At 41.0% G+C, this 21,937-nt stretch overlaps 1 protein-coding gene across 1 annotated transcript in view; it reads left to right on the plus strand.

Annotated features, from left to right (window-relative positions):
• ST7 (suppression of tumorigenicity 7) overlaps window positions 1–21,937 on the plus strand; it is a 228,206-nt gene that overhangs the window by 121,453 nt on the left and 84,816 nt on the right. The window contains 5 exon segments of the mRNA XM_038372895.2: window positions 3,562–3,644; window positions 14,358–14,517; window positions 19,312–19,366; window positions 19,944–20,059; window positions 21,387–21,462. Of these exon segments, the coding sequence (XP_038228823.1) occupies window positions 3,562–3,644; window positions 14,358–14,517; window positions 19,312–19,366; window positions 19,944–20,059; window positions 21,387–21,462 (490 nt within the window).

Genomic DNA, 21,937 nt, shown 5'->3' on the forward strand with positions numbered 1-21,937 from the left:
TACAGACAGAAGCCTGCTTTCTGTAACCCTCCTGCCCGCAACAATTCACTTCAGTGATTCCCAAAATCAAAACCACTTACCAGGGGCCTCCTCTCCTGTTTGCACTTTGCCAAGCTCCGACAGCTGTGACTGGCTAGCCTCCTCTGGGGTATAGAAGAGCTCCTGGCTGCCTGCATCCCTGACCTCCGATCATGCTCTGCCTCTGGGTCTCCCTCCCGCTCCACATCCTCTTCCAAGATTTCCTCCTCCTGGATTGGTTCACTCTCAACTGGCAGCCAAATATCCACGGTGGCTTTCTGTCCATAGGTATCATAATTCCTATGGCTGGAGCACAGCTGAGACTGCACAGCTTCCTCTCCCCAAATGCTGATGAGGTCCAGCAGCTTGGCATTGTGTCCCTTCTCTCTGTCCCCCTGTGCGGGGACTTGGGGCTACTTGCTCTGTATAAATGTGGATCCAGTATCCCTTCTCCCAGCTTCTGACAAGCACCATGCCAACAACAGTCCCCTTGACAGAGGGCCTATTTGGAGTCTGTGTCAAGGAGCCTATAATGGTCTTGGGGTTCATTAAATAACACAACAATGAATGAGAAAGGAATGAAACTTTAATAAAACAAACGGGACAGCATCTTTGGTGAACTGCTGCACACACCTATGGGGTGTTTCCAGCCCCCTCCTCCAGAGCACATCTCCAAATTCCTATGTTCATAATACTGTCCCTTATGAGGGAGCATCTCTAAACCATAATTTTCTACAAACATCTCTACAGAGCCCACTTCCCAAAGCACCACAGGTATGGTGCTTCCCCTGAGCAGGAGTTGCTCCTCTGCCCTACTCCATGGAGAGGCAATCCAGAGCTTAAGTGGACAGAGGAGTTTGCACAGTACTCTACATGGATAAATTTTCCCTGATATAGTGTTCACTCAGTGTGGTTGATAATGATAAGACCTGAGTGGCTGTGCTTAACTCATCTGCTCTCAAGACAGAAAATTCTCTTTTCGCAACAGTGCCCTCTCACAACTCAACAGAAAATGCTGCTTTAAGTGATATGGACAGAATCAATATTCCATCCAGACTCCAAATGGGCCCTATACCAATGTCCCAGTTTCTAAAGCTCGAAGACACCATGGCTTTAGTATTTTGGTAAATCATTCAATCTCTGTCATTAAAACATTGGGAAATCAAAACCCACTTGGGTAATGTTCCTGATTTAATGACAAACTCTAACGTTCCATGCCCAGTTAGGTTACTCCTGTGCCCGGGAACTGAAGGGGAAGCATCTCAATAAAGTCTGCTGCAGTTCAACCACTGAAGTCATTGTTGGCATTGTAGCAAAGTAATGACCAGCACACATGTACAGCAATATCCCAGCAGATGTTTTTTTGCAGGAATATATTCGCCTAAGAAGGGCAGTAGATTTAGTTGGCAGACTATAATTTTATCAGTGACACATCAGGGTTCCAGTTTGATTATGTCTCAAGCTTACATTTGCATGCCAGAATGAGGAATATTTTCTTCAAAAGGAAGTGAGGGTGGTTTGAACAGAGCAAAGCTTATTACAGTCTTTCCATTTCTCTTCCTTCTCAGCATAGCCTGGGGCTGGACGTAGCAGGCACTAATGTTTCATAGTTAGTTTGTATTTGAAAAGAAATCAGGTGTGATGGAAATCCTGAATATTGCATCTGTTCCTCAACTGGTGTAAATAAGGATAGCTCCATTTAAAACAATGAAATCATTGAAAGTAGGTGAATTTACACCAGCTAAGTTTTGGCTCACTATTGTTTCCAGTTTGTTTGAGGTGTAAAACTAACACAGAACTAAAAAGGATGGGGTCTGGTTCTTGACTCCACTCTGCCAGTTTGGTGCTAGTGTAAATTCAGTAGAATGAAAAATCACACATACACGCTCTTTAACAATTTCTAGTTTCTTCAGGAAAAATATGAGAAAAGATGCATGCAGAAACAACACAAAGCTTCTGCCTGGCAGAGTTTCAAGTTCTATGTGATTCTTTTCTGGTAGACTATTCTATTTCTTACTAAATATTGAAAATTAACCATGTGCCAGTGAGAATTAATATCATACCTTCATTATCTCCTCTCCATATTTCACTTTAAGTTTGTTTAGCTTCAGTAAAGGTCAATCATTCTTAAAGATACAGAAAAGAACTGAGTGAACCCACCAGCATTCCCCATGCCTTCAATCAGGATTTTAAATGGCTGTTTTATAGTTAGATACAAGTCTGTTAGGTCTGTTCAGAAAACAAAACAATAAAGTGTACAGTGGTGGGCATGGCCTGGGCAATACCTCTGACCCCCCATCAAGTTTGACCCTGTGTAGGTCATGGGCTGGATCACTTGGGCTGGTGAGGACCACAACACCCTGGGATTGGAAGGATTTGTATGTAAAATCTGAAAGAAATTAATAGGGATCAAACCAACAGGATTCCATACAAGCTATTCCAGAGCCTAGTATAATTGAATAGGGAATGATTTCATTGCTAGAGCTTTGGGTTGGTTTGTTGGTAACCATCCTATCCAATTCTAAAGCAGAGCTATAATTCTATATTAAATTCCGTAGGATGGTCCAAAAAAAACCCCACTATAGAAAATTGATTATTTTCTCTCAAATTCGATAGAAATTCTCCATAAGAGACTGAGTGGGAGCAGCTGGTGATTCTACTGTTGGAGGGCTTCATAGAAGGCCAGTTAGCCTGTCAGAGCTGAATTAATACTTCCATGGCTACACTGGCCATGACTCCTCCCCAACCAGCATATCTGGTTTTGGGGGCTGGGCCCCTGGGGATTCCAGAATGAATTAGACTGGTAAAGCTAGTGGATTTTTTCCCCTAATCAGTCTGGCTGCCATCACTGTCATATCTGAGCACCTCACAATCTTTAATGTATTTTTCCCTCCCAGTACCCCTATGAGGGAGGGAAGTGTTGTCACCCCCCATTTTACAGATGAGGTGTTGAGGGACGGAGAGACTAAGGGCCAGATTTTTAAAGATGTTTAAATGCCTAAATATGCAGATAGGTGCTTAGTAGAATTTTCAGAAAATGGGAGTTAGCCACCTACATGCTTTTGAAAGTCCCATTTGGCACCTACCTGCATCTTTAGGTGCCTAACTACCTTTAAAAATCTGTCCCATGTGGCTTATCCAAGGTCACAAGTCTGAAGCGGAGCAGGGAATTGAACCCAGGTTCAGATTGATTCATGATTCCCCAGGATAGGTTGGGCCAATGAAAGATATTGTATTGTCTGTTGGCATTTAGCTTTTCCAGAGCTTTAAAATGCAGTGGTGGCATTGTGCAGTGGGGAGTGGAAAAGGCCAAGTGAGTGTGTAAGTGATTTGTAACTTCTTGTGATGGATTCTGTTGTGCAAATGAACTCCTGTATGTAGAACATTGGGCTGCATCTTATCATGTGTGGGCAAACTAACAGAGACGTGCTTTATATGATTTTATTTTTAAGGTGAGCAAAGTGGGGGTGGAGTTAGTGGGGAAGCCAAAAGGGAGAACCTGTCCTGCTGTTGTACTCATGATTTTCTCTCTTTCTCTTTCAGTGAGTATGTTTTTGAACACATTAACCCCCAAGTTCTATGTTGCCTTAACAGGCACTTCTTCATTAATTTCAGGTCTTATTTTGGTAAGTACTAGATACGTTATTTTTATTTAACAAAGTTCTTGTTATCCACAGTGTGATGGATGCTGTCATGATTCATAGGAGCAACATTTGGATCGGTCTTTTGTTTTTCTTTTATGTTTGTGCAGTCCAAGAAATTCTTAGTATTTTTTTTCCAAAACAAATGCTTCAGTGTCATTTCTTTTTAAGGAAAGAATAACTGCCAACGGCCCAGCACTTATGAGCAATCCTATAATAATTCAAAAATGAGTTTTCATGTCAAGGGTTGCCATAAATAAATATAACAAAAATAAAAGCCTCCCTTAGAGCAGAGATTCAGAGGTTCTTGGTGTGTTCTTTTTAGACTGTTAAACCTGGTGATGGCTGTGGTAGAAGTATCTCAGTAGAAAAAGTGGGGGAATTGATACTGGTAATGTACCCAATTTCATTGTTGTGTTTCCAAGTGATAATTATTAAAACACAGAGAAACATATTTCTAAGTATATCTATATTAGGGCTGTCAAGCGATTAAAAAAAATTAATCGCAATTAATCGCACTGTTAAACAATAATATAATACCAGTTATTTAAATATTTTTGGATGTTTTCTACATTTTCAAATATATTGATTTCAATTACAACACAAAATACAAAGTGTACACTGCTCACTTTATATTTATTTTTTATTACAAATATTTGCATAGTAAAAAACAAAAGAAATAGTATTTTTCAATTCACCTAATACAAGTACTGTAGTGCAATCTCTATCATGAAAGTTCAACTGACTAATGTAGAATTATGTTAAAAAAAATAACTGCATTCAAAAATAAAACAATGTAAAATATTAGAGCCTGCAAGTCCACTCAGTCCTACTTCTTGTTCAGCCAATCGCTTAGACAAACAAGTTTTTTTTACATTTACAGGAGATAATGCTGCATGCTTCTGGTTCACGATATCACGTCAAAGTGAGAACAGGCATTCTCATTGCACTGTTGTAGCTGGCATCGCAAGATATTTACATGCCAGATGCACTAAAGATTCATATGTCCCTTCATTCTTCAACCGCCATTCCAGGGGACATGCATCCCCTGATGATGCGTTCTGCTCAATAACAATCCAAAGCAGCTTTCTTTTTTGGTGGTTTGGGTTCTGTATTTTTGCATCAGAGTGTTGCTCTTTTCAGACTTTTGAGAGCATGCCTCACATCTCATGCCTCTCAGATTTTGGAAGGCACTTCAGATTCTTAAACGTTGGGTCGAATGCTGTACCTATCTTTAGAAATTTCATATTGGTACCTCCTTTGTGTTTTTCAAATCTGCAGTGAAAGTGTTCTTAAAATGAACATGTGCTGAGTCATCATCCGAGACTGCTATAACATGAAATATATGGCAGAATGCGGGTAAAACAGAGTAGGGGACATACAATTCTCCCCCAAGGAGTTCAGTCACAAATTTAATTAATGCATTTTTTTTAATGAGCATCACCAACATGGAAGCATGTCCTCTGGAATGGTGACCGAAGCATGAAGGGGCATACAAATGTTTAGCATATCTGGCACGTAAATACCTTGCAATACCGGCAAATGCCTCTTCTCACTTTCTGGTGACACCGAGAACAAGAAGTGGGTAGCATTATCTCCTGTAAATGTAAACAAACTTGTTTGTCTTAGCGATTGGCTGAACAAGAAGTAGGACTGAGTTGACTTGTAGGCTCTGAAGTTTTACATTGTTTTGTTTTTGAGTGCAGTTATGTAACAAAAAAATTTCTACATTTGTAAGTTTCACTTTCACGACAAAGAGATTGCACTACAGTACTTGTATGAGGGGAATTGAAAAATACTATTTCTTTGTTTTATAATTTTTACAGTGCAAATATTTATAATAAAAAATACTATGCGCTTTGATTTCAATTACAACACAGAATACAATATATATGAAAATATAGAAAAACATCCATAATATTTAATACATTTCAATTGGTATTCTATTGTTTAACAGTGCGATTAAAACTGCTATTAATCGCGATTAATATTTTTGAGTTAATCGTGTGAATTAACTGCGATTAATTGACAGCCCTAATATATATTGGATATCTTGATAATGTCCTTTTAAAATATACAGGCTCTTTTAAACCTCTCAGACCCTGGTCTTGCAAACATATATGCTGGGATCAACCTTAACACCAGCATAAGACTACATTTCCAAACCAGTGCATCTGTTCACAAGATCTCAACCTTATTGGTCACATTCATGGAAAGAAAATGAGAAGTGTTGAATCCTCTGGGTGTACAGTATCATAGTTATTATTATGCTGGTTTTCAACCTTGATATTGGGAGCTAGTTTGCTACTTAAACAAACAAGGTTTGTCTTATACTTTTATTGCTGCTCAGTCATTGTCCAGTCCTTTGTTTAAAAATATATCACACATTTATTAACTTGCTGATTACCACAGTTATGATCTCTCCATTTGTAGAGTGCTTACAGGAATGCTCTGCATTACAGCAATAACCTGAAACAGACATTATGACCCCTATGTCCCTCCTCACCCCATGTTGCCTGGTGCTGCAGTAAAATAACAGTGCAAAAATACTATTATCTGAGCTGATATAATGCTGTATAATCATAAGTCAGTTTGGATTCAAAGCTGAATTTTACAGTTTGAGCCCATCTATAGAATAAATGTGATTCTAGATGTGTACCCAACACTTCCATCATCTCATCCTTATTCTTCCCCAGTCTGTCACAGCCTGGTATATGAGGAACCAGCAGATCTCACGTAAAACATCAGGTGTGCTGCAGCTGTTCAGAGAGCTGCCTTGCTTCCGTGTTTACAAGCCACTGAAGACAATTACTTAATGACTGCACCTTGGGCATTCTTCAGAACTGCTTGGGCTGAGTCCCAAAGCAGAGCACCACTTGTCAGAGAAATCACTTAGGAATTTGAATGGAGAGATTCAGAGGTCACATTCAGATCAGGTGTTAGCTAGTGCAGCTCCTTTGAAGAGAATATATTCAAGGGAAGGAGCTGTGCATTAAATTCAATACACTTGGAGGGTATATTATTAACCGCCACTAACCAGCAGGGCTAGGAAGGATGCGAGAAATAGTGGCTCCACTGGCATAGCTCTATGCTTGGTGATGGGGATAGGCGAGTGAAGGCAGTCAGAAGAAGTAGCAGGAGGGAGAGGCTGTCCCTTTGGAAAACTCTGATGGAACTTAATAGGAAGGAAACCAACAGAGTTCTATAGAAATCGCTTCTCAATTAATGCAATTTAGTGGAGTAAGATCTTGTATATAGGTTTGCCTAGCCATTCTGTAGAATTCTAGAGCAAGACTGTATTCAATTCTATAGGATGGTTGAAAAACTATAGAAGGGTTCTCACTTTTTTGTTACATTTTCTGTGACTTTTCTAAAATGGGTGACTCAAACGAGACTTGTAAGAAGAAAGTGGGTCTCTACCTCAGGGATATCTGTCTGACTTGTGTGAAATGTTGGGGAGTGATGAATGGGAGGCAACAAGAAGCATTCAAGTCCATGATTTGGGGATTAAAAAAGGCAGCATTAGAAGAACCAGAGGGATGGAGGGCTCTAAGTGCTGGAGCATTGGCAGCAATGAAAGGTGATGGGTGGGAAGCCTATTTATCCATGACTCACCAAGAGACATTGTAACTAGTTACAGCAGAATCGGAGTTTCTGGCATGGGGGCAGAGCATTCCCATTGGCATTCCCTCCCATGGAAACCGTGCAAGAGGAGATCAGACTGGGTGAGCTAAATGTTATATCTACTTTGAGAAAGACTCACTCCAATAATGGGATTTCTCTATATGACCAGCCCACAATAAGCAAGTTGGAGGAAATAGAGAAGAGGGAGGAGGAGAGGTATAAGAAAGACGGAGAGCAGAGGTGTACCCTTAATACTGCCTTTAATTGTCTGGTGATTAGGTTCCACAGCTGTGCATGCATGAGAGACACCCGAGATAAGTAAATTGATTAAACAGGTAAAAACCAGGGAGTCAACATTATAGACAAGCTATGACTGGGATGAGCGGAAATGTGGTCAATGAACTGGGTGGTGGGAAGGGAATTCAGCAGAGGAAAGCTATGGTAAAAGTGATCTGTGGTCAATCACGACAGCTGTGGGAAGTTGTTGTGAGGTAGTACTAGGAGATCACTGGTCCATTTAGCCTGGTAACTTCACCTTTGCTAACTAATCTACCATTTCTGACAATAGGCCCAGCGATATGGTAAACTATCTAACCTATCACCAAGCATAATATAGAATATTGCACAGTAGGGTGCAATTCCAGAACACTTAGTATTAAAAATGAAAATCTTCAAGTGCAGATTAAATGAAAATCTTTGCTAAAACAAATATTCTCTTATATCTAAATTACTGGGATTTTTGTCCCACTAGCTGTGCTTATGTTCTTTGGAATTTTCCACCATATGGTCTGCTTTGGCAGATTTCGTCCCACTGTGAATTGGCTGTAATTACTAAACAGAAGGAGAAATCACAGCTATTGCAGAATTTTAGAAGAAGAGTGACAAGTGATGGTATAGATGACACTTCACTCATCTCATGTTTGTGTCAATTCCAATGTATAGCAATGACTCCTGGTGGTGATCAGCTTTGAAGAATAGAATGTTATATGCTAATCTCAGGTTGCTCATATGTAACGTGGTACTTTCCCCTGTCAGTTTGCCTCTCTTTTCCTCTTACTCCTTGGGTGGAATTCTGGCCCTGCTGAAGTCAAAGTATGTTTTGGCAGTGACTTCAGTGGAGCCAGGATTTCACCACTTCTTTCCAGTCTGCATAGCTCAGGAAAGTACAGAAGACTCCTTTATTTCTATTACAACCAACCTCGCCATTAGTTGTCTACATTACATAATTTAAAATGAACAACTCGGGTGTTCCATCCCTGCTTCTCTCCCTTACAAGTCATTGGGATAAAATCAGGGCCTAAATAAAGCCCCTAACTGCACCACACATATAGGCACGTCAGGGAACTTGGTTTCAATCCAGCTGTCCCCAGCTTGGTTCTAATTTGTATTGTAGCAGACATCACTTAAGAAAGATCATTTCTGAAAAGATATTTTGTTTTTCTGATTCAGTCTCAGGCTGCAGACTGGACTCCCATACATCCTGAGCAAAGCACTGGAACACCAAGATCTGCTGGTTCAATGAAGCAGACTTGCGTATTTTCAAAGGTGCTGTGCACCTAACGTTCTCACTGATTTCAGTGGGAACTGGGGTTACTAGGCACCTTTGAAAATAAACCCACTAGCTGCTACAAATGAGGGAGTAACTTTTTGAAAAACACATAAATGACTTAAGAACCCCAGTACCGTTTTCAAGTGACTTAGGCATTTAGGAAACTAAGTCTCATTCAAAGTTATTGGGGCCAGGATGGTATTTATGCAATGTATGCAGTACTTAATTTGTGCCAGGGCTAAGCCCCGGCACCTCTGCACTTGGCAGTTCATAGTCCTGGTATCTCTGGGCTTGCCATGTCAGTTATGAAAATAAAAAAATTGCCTAGAATCCAGAATTCACAAAAATCAGGATGCATTTATGTTCTTAGCTGTCTGCAACCAACTGTCCAGCTTGACACAGCTTTGCACAGCCTCGTCTCCTCTCCTCTCCTCCACAGGTTCCTTTTCTCCCCTGTTCTTCCCTTTTGATTTCTTCAAGGGGAGCAGTTTCTGGAACTTGGAGTTGTCAGAAAGCACTGTGAAGTAACTCCTTTCAGCAGTCTCCATGTAATAATGTCCTCCCACCTAGGAAGTGCGACCTCGAGCTGGGTGAAAAATGGATTTTTCGGTTCTCTGGCTTTGTGCGCTGTAGAATGTAGAAACACATATTCGTTGATCTCCTGTTTTATGTAAATTGCCAGCCTAAATTTTGGGTGGTAATTGTTGGCTATGAGTTTATAGCCATTGATGTTGTGAGTAAGGACACTCACCTAGGATGTAGGAGACTGAAGTTCAAATCACTCTTCCAAGGACTTTAATTATTTATACAAAGTGGAACAGCCCCAGTGAGGAGACTGAATATCCCGTAGCCCAGTGGCTTGGACACTGTCCTGCAGTATAGAAGATCCAACTTCAAATCCCTTCTCTACTTCAGGCAGAGGGAGGAACTAAATCTGGATTTCCTATATCTTAGGTGAGTGCCCCACCCACTGGGCTAATGCTGGTAAGAGAAGTGGGTGGGGCACCACCACCTCTTTTTCCTCTGTCCATTTTGTGACTATAGTGCTCCTTTCCAGTTCCAAACAAAATGTTTCATTTCAACATTGCCGAAACCTTCTGAGTTTTTTTTTTGATTCAGTGGAAACTACATGATGAACTTGATACAAATCCCCAAATAGTTTCGGTCGACCCAAATCTGCATTTTTCGGGGAATAAACTATTAGTCTGAAAAAATTCTCCCATCACTCTGGTGCCAACTTTCTCATATCGTAGTGGGGTTCTCAAAGTTCTCTAGCTACTAGGCTAGGAATTATGGGACATCTCTATCACTCAATTCAGTAGAAGATGGTGGAAGATGATGACCTACCTGCAGACCACCCCGTTAAGTGGGAAACCATGGCTAACATAATAAAACTGGTGACCAAACGTGGACTGTCGACCTCCTGGTCCAAAGAGCAACAAAATAAGCCTACCTTTTCAGGGCCAATATAAAAGGCAAATTTTATAGGCCTCTCAGTGTCCAAGTCTGACTACCTGGAGAAAATGCTGATGATAACCAACATCAATGTCCTCACCCTCCTGGAGACCCAGGTTGCAAACGAAGAAAAAGCGCCTTGCTACAAAATCAATAGCTATCAACTCATAGCCAGCAATTACTGTGAAAAATATGGGGTGGCAGTTTACATAAAGCAGGAGATCAATGAATATGTGGCTCTACCTCCATAAAGAAAAAACTACGATATCCTTGCACATCAGCAAGCTAATAATCATTCATGCATATAAACCATCTGGTGCACAGTGGCCTCAACCAGCTCTGCAAAATGCATAGGACCCTGCTGTATTTGTGAACAATTGTAATAGTCACCACACATAATGGGCCTATGCAGCAAACAATATAGCACGTGAAGAAGTGATACACTGGGTGCTGGCAAATGATATGCTTTTCCTTTTTGATACAAAACCATGCGTCACTTTCCATTCTGTAAGATGGTGCAGAGGATACTGCCCTGACCTCACGTTCATCTCTAAAGATGATACATTCACCCCGATACTCCATTGCGGATCATCCTCAATGACTTCTCGAACAGACAGAACAGACCAGTACTGACCCCAAATCCCAGTTCTCTACTCAAAATTGGCACCATGCTGTAACTTCATAACAGCAGACTGGGCCACTTTCAGTATGACTATGGACAGTACAATCTCCCGCATTTTCCAAATGTTAAAGACTTTGATTATTTTATTGTGCTCCTTATTTCTGATGTAAAGAAGAAAATCCTCTGTGGACACGGGTCATTGAACACTCCTTGCTGGACTGCAGAGAGCCAAGAGCTCCTCCACAAATATGATCAGTGTGGAGACCCAGAAACTGGAATCACTGGATGCAGCAGGGCAGAAATGGTGACTTCAATGTGTAGAAGGTCTAAACTTCACACACACTCTCCTGAAATCTGCTTGAGACACTGGGGGGCTGCAAATCCCACACAGGCCACTAAGCTGCAGGTGAAAGCCAATGCCATTGCTGCTAAACTTTTGTGGACATCAAAACAACCAGTGGACAAACTGTATCTCAGATAAGTCCAGCATCAGCCTTGGCAGGTGATGTCCAAATGCGCTGCATTGTCCCAATGGACGTTGACACAGTCATTGCAGCCATGAAATTGGGAAAAGCAGCAGGAAAAGATGGTATCTCTGCTGAGTTCCTATATAACCTCGGCCCACTCGCATGGAAATGGAGGATGCAGCTTTTTACCAACATTCTGGAGACGAGTGAAATCCCCCCCGTACGGAGAGAGGTCAAGGTCATTGCACTCATAAAGCCTGGAGAACCTGAAGATCACTCTTGTAGTTATAGGCCAATTTCCCTTTTGAGCACCACCTGCAAGGTGATGGAGTGTATGGTTCTGAACCAATTCAGGCCCACTGTGGATGCCAGCCTACTCAAGAAGCAAGCTGATTTTCGATCACACTTGCTGCAACCAGTCCTGGCCCACACTACAAACATCGAGACTGGATTCCAAGGAAAACTCAAGAGCGGTACTGCTTTCATAGATCTGTCAGAGGCATGTGACAGAACCTGGAAAGGATGGTCTGCTACTGAAACTGACCAAAGTGATTCCCCATGTGCAGAATCTCAGGTTGCTGTACACCATGCTTAGTGACTGAAGGATGCATGTATACCTTGCAGGTTAAATCAACAAGCTGCTCACTTTGTATAATTGGCTACCAAAAGGCTCTGTACTTGCTCCAACATTCCACAAGGTATACGCGAGCGATATGCTTGAAAAAATAGCGCAGAAGTTTGCGTATGCTGATGATTTGGCACTCACAACTCAGATCTGAAGCTTTTAAAGAACTGTTACATCTGACCTTAAGATCATGGAGTGCTTCCAAAAGTGGTGGCTAAGACCAAATCTGAGCAAATTGATTGTCTCTATTTTCCACCTTGACAGTAGAATCGCACAAAACACTCTAACTGTTGAGTTTTCTGGTGAAAGTGTGAATTATGACCCAAAGCCAACATATCTCAGTGCACTTCTTGACTGCATACTGACCGTTCGTGGCCACCTCAAGAAAGTAGCCTGTAAAGTAAAGACTGGCATCAACATTACTCAAGAGTCAGCAGGAACAAGCTGTCTTGGTGATACAAACACCAGCTTTTCCCCTAGTGTAATCAGTTGCAGAGTACTGTGCACCATATACACTTGTAGATATGCAGCTGAATCAAACCATATGAATCACTGTGGGAACTTTAAAATCAACATCTCTACCATGGCTTTCTGTATTAGCAAACATCAGGGCTCCACTGAAATATAGCCACAGCACGACAACTTAAATGCATTGAAGACTATCCAGAACTTCCCATCCGGCAGGTTATGGATAATATACTCCAACAATGCCAGAAATTGCAAAAATCATTGTGGACCACACGTGACCACTTCATGTCTGTGGATCTGGCCAGTAAATGGCACAGTGTCTGGACCTCATCTATCATTCCAGACAAGCACTTTATTACCGAACCAACAAGTCACCCTCCCTGTTTCGACTTGCCACGTAGAGTTTGGTCCACATTGAACTGCATCTGAACAAACCATGAAGATGTGACTACTTGATGCACAAGTGGAAAATCAGACTCCCCTTTGTGTGACTGTGGTGACAGCATCCAAACCATCAAACATATCATAACGCAGTATCCTGAATATGGATTCAAAGGTGAATTGGATGACATCCACAATGTCACAGAGGAGGCCTTGAAATGGCTTAAGGACCTACAACTCCATCAGTAGAATGTTGTTCTGCAGATGCCATACGCACACATGCAACGAGAGAGAGTTCAGTAGAGTGTCATCTGGAGTGGGAGAACCAGGGGGGTGGTTATTCATTTCCCCATAAGGCCACATGAGGATTGGGGGAAGAAGCATTCCTTATCTGACAGATGGGATGGAGAGAGAGCAACTCAGTACCAGGATGACCTGAAGGGTTATCTGTAGGAAATAATGTGGGGTCTGAGTTGAAGGGACTGTAGTTGGTAGTAGAGAGAGGCATGGGAGAGAAGGTGTTGAGTGAATCTGAACCAGCAGGTAGAACCTGAACCTCCAAGTGGCCCTGCAGAAATTGGTTTACTGCCAGCCCTCGTGAACAGAACCTGCAGGTTGTCTGAGTTACATATGTGAACTTAGCCCTACAGTTTTTCAATAAATCCACTGACTAACTCATAGGGGAAAAATAAGGATTAATAACGGGCTGATGTTTTGTACAGAGTTTTGTAAGCAGTTTCAAGTATTGGGAAGGACTCTACTCAGAAATATGGAAACACTATAAAAAAAGAAAAAGAAAAAAGGCCATTCATGCACAGTTTCCAACCTAATCAATATCAGGAAGTACTTCAGATTTTTCAAGAACCCTTTACTTGAATCATTTTCAGCCCTGTTACTATACAGAAGTTTGGCTGCTTACTTTCAAATATTACTTCAAAACCCTCTGAGATTCTCTCATTTTTAATGTGTGTGTTTATCATTTTTTTCAATCAGAAATAATTTTTACATTTATCTGAAAGAGTCTTCATTTTCAGATCTGATGTATATTGTTTCCTGCAGCACATACCCCACTCCCGTCAGAATATAAATATTTATTTTCATTATTAAAATATCAGGATATTTATAAAATTGTCCTGACAATGAAATCTATTAGTCGGTGAGATAATCTCCCAAGGGAAACCACTGGAGATTATAATACAAGGACCAATCCTGCATTGGCAGGGGATTCATTAGTAGTTCTGTAAATATGTTTGGGGACGGAGGTATTGATTAGATAATAGGAAAGTCAGAGTCTGTTTATTCTCATCTCTTTCCTTTTATGGCTTCTGAGAAATGCTGAGTGATAAATGAGAAATGTTAAGAATGGATAAATAAATGCTAAGAAATGTAAAGTAAAATCTAAATAGATGTGAGAGCATTAATAAAAATCATATGTATTAGACTCCATGGAGAACATGGAGAGACAAAATATGCACTGGTAATGTGATATCCCCTGTTTCTGTTCTAGATATTTGAGTGGTGGTATTTTCGCAAGTATGGGACATCATTCATTGAGCAGGTCTCCGTGAGTCACTTGCGCCCTCTGCTGGGTGGGGTGGACAATAACTCCCCCAACAACTCTAACACAAGCAATGGGGACTCTGATTCAAACCGACAGAGTGTTTCAGGTAAGAGAAATCCTGTCTGCTGCAAACAGTTAATGTGAACTTGACTCTTTTTCTCTCCTGTTTAACTGAAAGAAAGTGGTGACTTTTTACTGTCGCTACAGAAGAATGATAAAATATCCCCTTTGCTCACACTGAACATAGTACTTGCCGAACATTCATTCAAAATCTTCACTTTAAATTTTAATTGGTCTGCCCTCATTGTGTTCAGAAATTAAGTCATAGATCACTCATATGTAAAAATGATGACTTTTACTTTTTATTAATGCTGTTAGCCTGCTCCCAGGAAAAGTAGAGTGAATACCAGCTGTATATACACATGTCTGTTTTATTTGTTTGGTGTGATTTGGTATTTAAATTAGATTAAAATTTGGGTGAAATAATGTGAAAACAACTGCAGTTCACTTTGTATGGTGAAAAACTGACACCGTAGTTTTTAAAATTCAAACTCAGTTTGTAGGGAGAAAAGCAGAATTGATTGTTTATCTAAGGAATTTATCCAAGGAGAGTGAAACATCTGTGATTATTAGTGAATGAAATATTAGTGATTAAGATCCTAATACTGCAAAGAATTACTCACATGTGTAGAGTTAGGCATGTACTTAAGTCTTTGCAGGATCAGGGCCTAAGAAGATGATGCCTGAAAGTCAAATTGTGTCCATGTCTAAATAGCACCACAGGTTAATTAGAGTTAGTAAGACATCCCTTGTACCCCAGAAATACACACACACACACACACACACACACACGCACCTTTCCTACATCTCCACTGAAGACATGGATGGGTAAGTCAGGTCTTTATACCTAGCGTGAAATGTTGGCCTCATTGAAGTTAATACTCCCATTGAAATCAATAGAGCCAGAATTTCACTTTCAGTGGGTGCAGATGGCTGGAGAACAGGTGAATGGAACAGCGAGTAACCATCTGCTGCTAGTGTGGACCAGCGGCAGACCAGAGCAGAATTGTACCTCCCTGAGGTACTGCAGAAGTGGTGCAGCTATGTGCCACCCTTACATAGGGCAGGTTGTAAAACACAATCTTACCCTCAACCATGACCATGTAAGGCTAACTGTAAAATTGTCTTGTTTTCTAATAAGAGAAATTGACTAATTGCTCAAAGGTAATTATGTCTTCCTAAATGCTGATTGCTCGGATTGTATTAGCATAAACCAAAGACAGACATTTCCCCTATACTTCAGAAGTTCCTTAGAAATGACACACATTCTTTTTACATTATTGTTGCAAAAGGCAAAGCAATTCCCATTTCTTTTACAGAAATGCTTGTTTAATGAGTCCATTATCAAGAAAATCACAGAAAGATCTCAAGAATACTTATCTGCTTTTGCATTATATTATTTTTAACTTAATGTGAATAGTTCATAAGTATTGTTTGCTTTTCATTTTAGTAAGAAGTGGCAGCACTGTGGTTTGCAATAGCTTAGAGGCTGGTTCTGTTCCTGGCTCTGGCACAGATTTGCTGTGTGATCTTTGGCAAGTCATAGGCAGCTAGATTTTTGAAAGAAGCCTCCGTTTTTTGATGCCTAATGTGAAACACCTTGGGCCTGGTTTTCTGAGGTGCTAAGCACTTGCAGTTCCCATTAACTTCAATGGGAGCGCTGGGTGCAGCAAATCAAATCCATGGTGTCTCAGTACCCAAAAATTGAGGTCCTCAAATTCAGTGATTGCTTCTGAAAATGTTGGCCTTAATTGTATTGTGTCTCTCTAATAACAGCTGTATTATCTCTCTGTACCCCGACATTTCTGAAGTGCTTTGAGATCCTTACATGGAAGATCTAGAGGTGAAAATTGTTATTTATTTATATCATTCTGGACACCCATGCATTTGTTTGCTCTGTACTCATGTGAAGACAGCACTAGCACAGAAGAAACAAGGCTTGTAACGTAGTGATGAAAAGGAGGGTTGTGACGTGGGTACGGCATTGGACTTGAATTTAGAAGATTGAGCTCCAATGCCTGCTTCTTTCACAGACTTCCGTTGTGTGCAGATCACTTAACGGCTGATTTTCAGAGGTGCTCAGTACTTGCAGCTGCCATTGTCTCCGGTCGGAGCTGTGGGTACTCAGCACTTCTGAAAATCAGGGTCTTAATCTCTCTGTGCTTCATTTCCTCATCTGTAAAATGGGGATAATAGAACTTGCCTGTTTCATGGGAGTGTTCTGGGGATAAATGCGTTATTGCTTCCAGGGTGCTTGGGTACTCCAGTGAGAGGATCTGTATAGGTATATAGACACAATACCAGGGAGGCCAACATAGTCTCTTTCTAAGAGACTGTTGAGGAATCAGATCTTACAGAAATGACACTATGGTCTTTGCTTCCCTAGATTCATCAAAATCCATGTCTCTGTTTCCCAGTTCATATTTTTATGTAGAAAAATGTGTGACTTTTCAAGACTTATAACTGCTTTTTGGTAAGAAAACTGCAGATCCCTTCACACACACATAATTGTTTTGGCCCCATCTTGCTGTTCAAAACATATGTGTTAGGCCTTGTCTACACTGGCGTGTAGGGTACAGGCACTACATATGTAGCAGCATGCCACAGTGACAAGCAGGGTGCGTCAACACTGTAGTTTGAAGCTACGCATCAGTGAAAGGCTCTCGCAGTGAGGAAAGGCTCTGGCAGCTCGGAGCATTTCCCCACTGTCTCCCCCACTGCCGGAGTCCTTCCCCGCTGGTGGAGCTTTTCCCTGTGGTGGGGGAAGGCTCAGGACATTATGCTGCTAAAAACAGCAGTGTGGATGGGGGAGGCACTGCTTGGGCATGTAGAGAACCATGTAGGGTATATATGCTAAGCTTCTGGCATCTCTGTACTCCACTCGCCTAAGCCACGTCTCACCATCTCCACTGCTCTTTATACCCATGCTAGGGGGCATGCAATGTAGGTACTCTACATGCTGCTGTAAGGAGTGTGCAGTGTAGACATACACTTAATATTAGAAACCCATTTAGCTTTCCTTAGGGTTGTGTCTCTAGAATCATTTCAGACTTCATTAAATTTATCTCCTCTTCAGGATGTTAAAATATGTCAGAATTAAAGAACCGAGGAAAAGTCTGTGAAAATGAAAAAAATCAATAAACCAGAAAGGGTCTTTGTTTAGATCTGCTACATTTATGTCAGTAACTGCTTGACTCCCATTCTGTATTTCTATTTCTCATTGTTGTGTGCAGTGGTGTTGTAGCCATGTCACTCCCAGGATATTAGAGAGACAAGCTGGGTGAGGTAATATCTTTTATTGGACCAACTTTTGTTTTGTCTCTCTCTCCAATAGAAGTTGGACCAGTAAAAAGATATCCCTTCACCCAGCTTGTCTCTCTATTTCTCATTGTGACAGACTAGGGTATTCATTGTGTCTCAGTATCAGGCCTACATATTATAAGATGCATAGATTAGATACCTTGTCAACTTACCATCATACTGTAGACTTTTGCTGTAGTGAGGTCCTGGTGAGTTGGCATGATGCCATTGACATTTCATAGAAAATTTGCAGGTTGACATTTGGTTGTGATGAAAAGTAGCCTGATAAAATGTCTGTGACACAATATTGCTGGCAAAACAAGGCACGACAAGTTCTTGCAATGACTTGTGTGATGTATATTACAATAAATGGTCTGCAGCAAAATTATTTGCTACCACACAGTGCATCTCTGAATCTTTTGGTTGCAAATATTGGGTCTGATTCTGGTCTCACTTTCGTTGGTGTAAATCAGAAGTGATTCTGTTGAAATCTGCGGAGTTCCACTGGTATAGAACTTGTGCAAGTGAAACCAGAATCAGGCTTTTGTATTTGGAAAGCTGTAGGAATTAATGCTATTAATCTTGTAAGCTCTGTTTTAAATGATATTGTTGTTGGGGATTTTCTTGTGTCTCCCTGCCTGTGAGATGGATTTGGATATGAACATGGGGAACTTGTAATCTTATTTTATTTTTGTATAAGAGAAGCAAAACATATGAAACTCTTTGAGTGTTCCCAAGCCTTTACTGTGAACTTTCCTCTGCCAATCAATCTTAGCATCCCTTGTCAATCGTGGGATGGTTATAACTCAAGCAAGGTCAGCAGCTGGTGCCACAGGTTTTGTTTTGTTTTTAATTTCAAATGCTGAGGAGGAATTAAAGCAGCCAATTGTAGCTGAGAGTCTCACTGATTTATAACAGTAACTAGACAATGAAGTTTGCCTCTAGAAATAACAAGTCCATAGGGACACGATTAATTACAGGATTTTTCAATACAATAGTCCTAGATATGGTCCTCCCCCGCTGCCCCACACTCATTATGGTAAATGTGAAACCTGGCAGTAATCAAAACAATTGTTTTAATCTTCCATTTGGAACTTTGTTAAGGGTAGTTTTCTTGACTGATATAATTTGTTAACCCTAAATTATAAGGAAATCATTGTTTGAAAGGGATAGAGTGAGAAAATACATTTACCTGTATCTTCATGCCTTTAATTTGCTATTTGGCTGCATGGGAAATAAAAGCAGACCACCACAACTTAGAATCATAGAATATCAGGGAAGGGACCTCAGGAGATCATCTAGTCTAACCCCCTGCTCAAAGCAGGACCAATCCCCAATTTTTGCCCCAGATCCCTAAATAGTCCCCTCAAAGATTGAGCTCCCAACCCTGGGTTTAGAAGGCCAATGCTCAAACCACTGAGCTATCCCTGCACCCCGACAACTTGTTAGAGGATAATTGATGTTTCTGATGAATGCCAGTATTAAGGTTGTAATTTTGGGGAGTTTCATTAATATATATTTCTATTTCTCCTTATGACAGAATGCAAAGTGTGGCGAAATCCATTAAACCTATTCAGAGGAGCTGAGTATAACCGGTAAGTGTCACAGTAGCATAGCCCTGAGAAGCACACGGAGAACATTCTAAATACCAAGCAAAATACTTTTTGGGCAGCATTCAGCTATGCCTCAAGTTTTCAACCCGTGTTCTCGACTTGATAAATGTTTTTGAATGGGAAGGAATTTAGCTCCATTTTCAAGAGCCCAGTAATTCTGCAGTTTCTTATCCTGTTAGAACACCTACAAATCTAAATGTTTTAAATGTGTCTGGTATTTGTTAACAATACAGTGGCAGTTCCGTTCAAATTGATTGTAACAGAGTAATTGTGTGGGTTGCAGTTAGCTTCTATGGGTCTTAACTTTTGAATACATCTGTATTCATTTCCAATGTGTACTTTTCAAGATACTGATTAGCCTATATGTAACTACTGTAGCTCCTTTAAAGTACAAGAAAATACACTGTAGAGAACAATTATACATTGGTAGAGAGGCGGACTGGATAAACTAATAGGTCATGTCTATCTCTCATTTCTAGGATTCCCCTTTAGTATAGATTTGCTGTATGTGTGTCTTCTTATCTAACCAAAATGTCTGACTTTGATGGTGCCTTTTCAGATATACGTGGGTGACAGGAAGAGAACCTTTGACCTACTATGATATGAATCTTTCAGCACAGGATCATCAAACGTTCTTTACATGCGACACAGATCATTTACGGCCTGCAGATGCCAGTAAGAAAATGAGCTTTTTCTGAGTGTTTAATGGTAATTTTAGACTGGGGTTAGCAGAAATTTGTCTCAGGGATCAACTTTCTTCAAACAGACGAGCAAATGCAAGGGCTTGATCATATTTCAGTGATGCTCCTCTGGGTAAAATATTGGGAATTTGTGGAGTCCGATTATTAATGTGTAGATTTCAAACAAATAATTATTAACTTATGTGCTATTTATTGCTTGAGAGACGCTTCACTATATTTTGTACGGCCTGTCACTAAAGCCATGCACGTTTACAAAGACTCAAGTTTCCCTCCTACTTCCATCAGTGGTTTCTGACATATACAGAGGTAAAACAAGTTGTTAGACCATCTGGTGCAATGCCGATTTATACATTCTGGGTCAAATTCAGCCCTCATTTACACAGGAACTACGCCCATGTAAGTGAAGTAGAAGTCAGCCCTATGTTTTAGTGGCCCACTGAAACTGGAAACTGTAGGGAGCAATGGAAACTGTAAATGATAACCTGCTTTGATTCAAGAGACTCTAATTGTGTTAAATATTTATTGAATAATGCATTAGATAATGTACTTTGCAATGCAAAACAATGACTTACAGATCCTAAGCCCCTGCCCCATGGTCTCTCCACCTCATGCTCAGTCCCAAGCTCTTACCCTGAGAGGAGTCAGGCTGAAGAGCACCATCCCCATCAGGGGCCAAGCAGTTCTGGGACTTCCAGAATCCATCCTCCTTCTGCATCTCCACTTCCCAGGAAACACCAAAATTCCAGATCCAATCCTCCCACCCTCCTGCAGACTGCGGGTTCCCAGTGCCCCTCAGCACCGGAAGGATTGCAAAGGGGTGTGTGAGAGATAGAAATGGCCAAGCAGGTGCATGGGGTCACATTCAAATTTGACCCAGCCGCCCCTCCATCATGAGGGGTTCCTTGCTGGGTCTAATTTACAGTTCTGGTCAAGGGCCAAGGTGGGGGGGGCTGGGCTCCCCTGAAACTCCTCTTGTTGCACCCCTGCTAGGAGGAAAAGGGTCCCTATGCTTTCTCCCTCCCCTTTAGTGTAACAGTGCAGCTCTATGCATGATCTAGCCCTAGTCCAGATTTAGCTGTAAACAAAGGTTTAATTAAATGAAAGATTAACCTTAGGGATTGAGGAGAGCAACTGAAATTGATTGTGTCTTTTGAGTGACTGGCTGAACCGCCTGGTTTGTGAAATGCTCAGCAGTGAGTCAGACTGAAAGCAATTCATCGAGTTGTTGTTGTGCAGTCAATTCTCCCTGTTAATGCTGCAGTGACTGACATGCCACCGTTTTGCTTTGTTTTAATGAATAGTAATGCAAAAAGCCTGGAGAGAGAGAAACCCGCAAGCCAGAATTTCTGCAGCACATGAAGCCTTGGAGTTGAACGAGTACGTGACAATAACATTAGGATTATTTCCTGTCATTTAAAAATCCACTGGATAATAGCTTAGGACACTGATTTTTGCCACAAAGATTTTTATTCTTAGTTAAAGGCCTGTCGCAGAAAGACCTTGACACTGGGAGGAAAGCCAAAGCTGTATATTGTAATAGTTCTGCATTTATGAAAGTGGACCTTATGGGAAGATATAGGTGCTGGGGAAAAGCTGCAGGGGATAAGTTCCAGGCACCCATAATGGATTTCCTGACATCTGGTCATTTTCTCCTTATCTGTTTGTGTGGCATAGCGTGGCCCCTTTGGCACTTGCTGATGCAGCAGCTGTAGGCCCAATCCAAAGGCCAATGAGATGTCAATGAGTATGTTGAATTATTAAACAAGTTACCTCGTGATGAATGATGAATATATTTGGCAGAGGAGAGGTGGCACCAGATAGTTCCCTATTGGAGTTGGGGATAGGGTGACCA

Source organism: Dermochelys coriacea, chromosome 1 (assembly GCF_009764565.3).
Source record: "Dermochelys coriacea isolate rDerCor1 chromosome 1, rDerCor1.pri.v4, whole genome shotgun sequence".
In the NCBI taxonomy this organism is placed as follows: Eukaryota; Metazoa; Chordata; order Testudines; family Dermochelyidae; genus Dermochelys; species Dermochelys coriacea.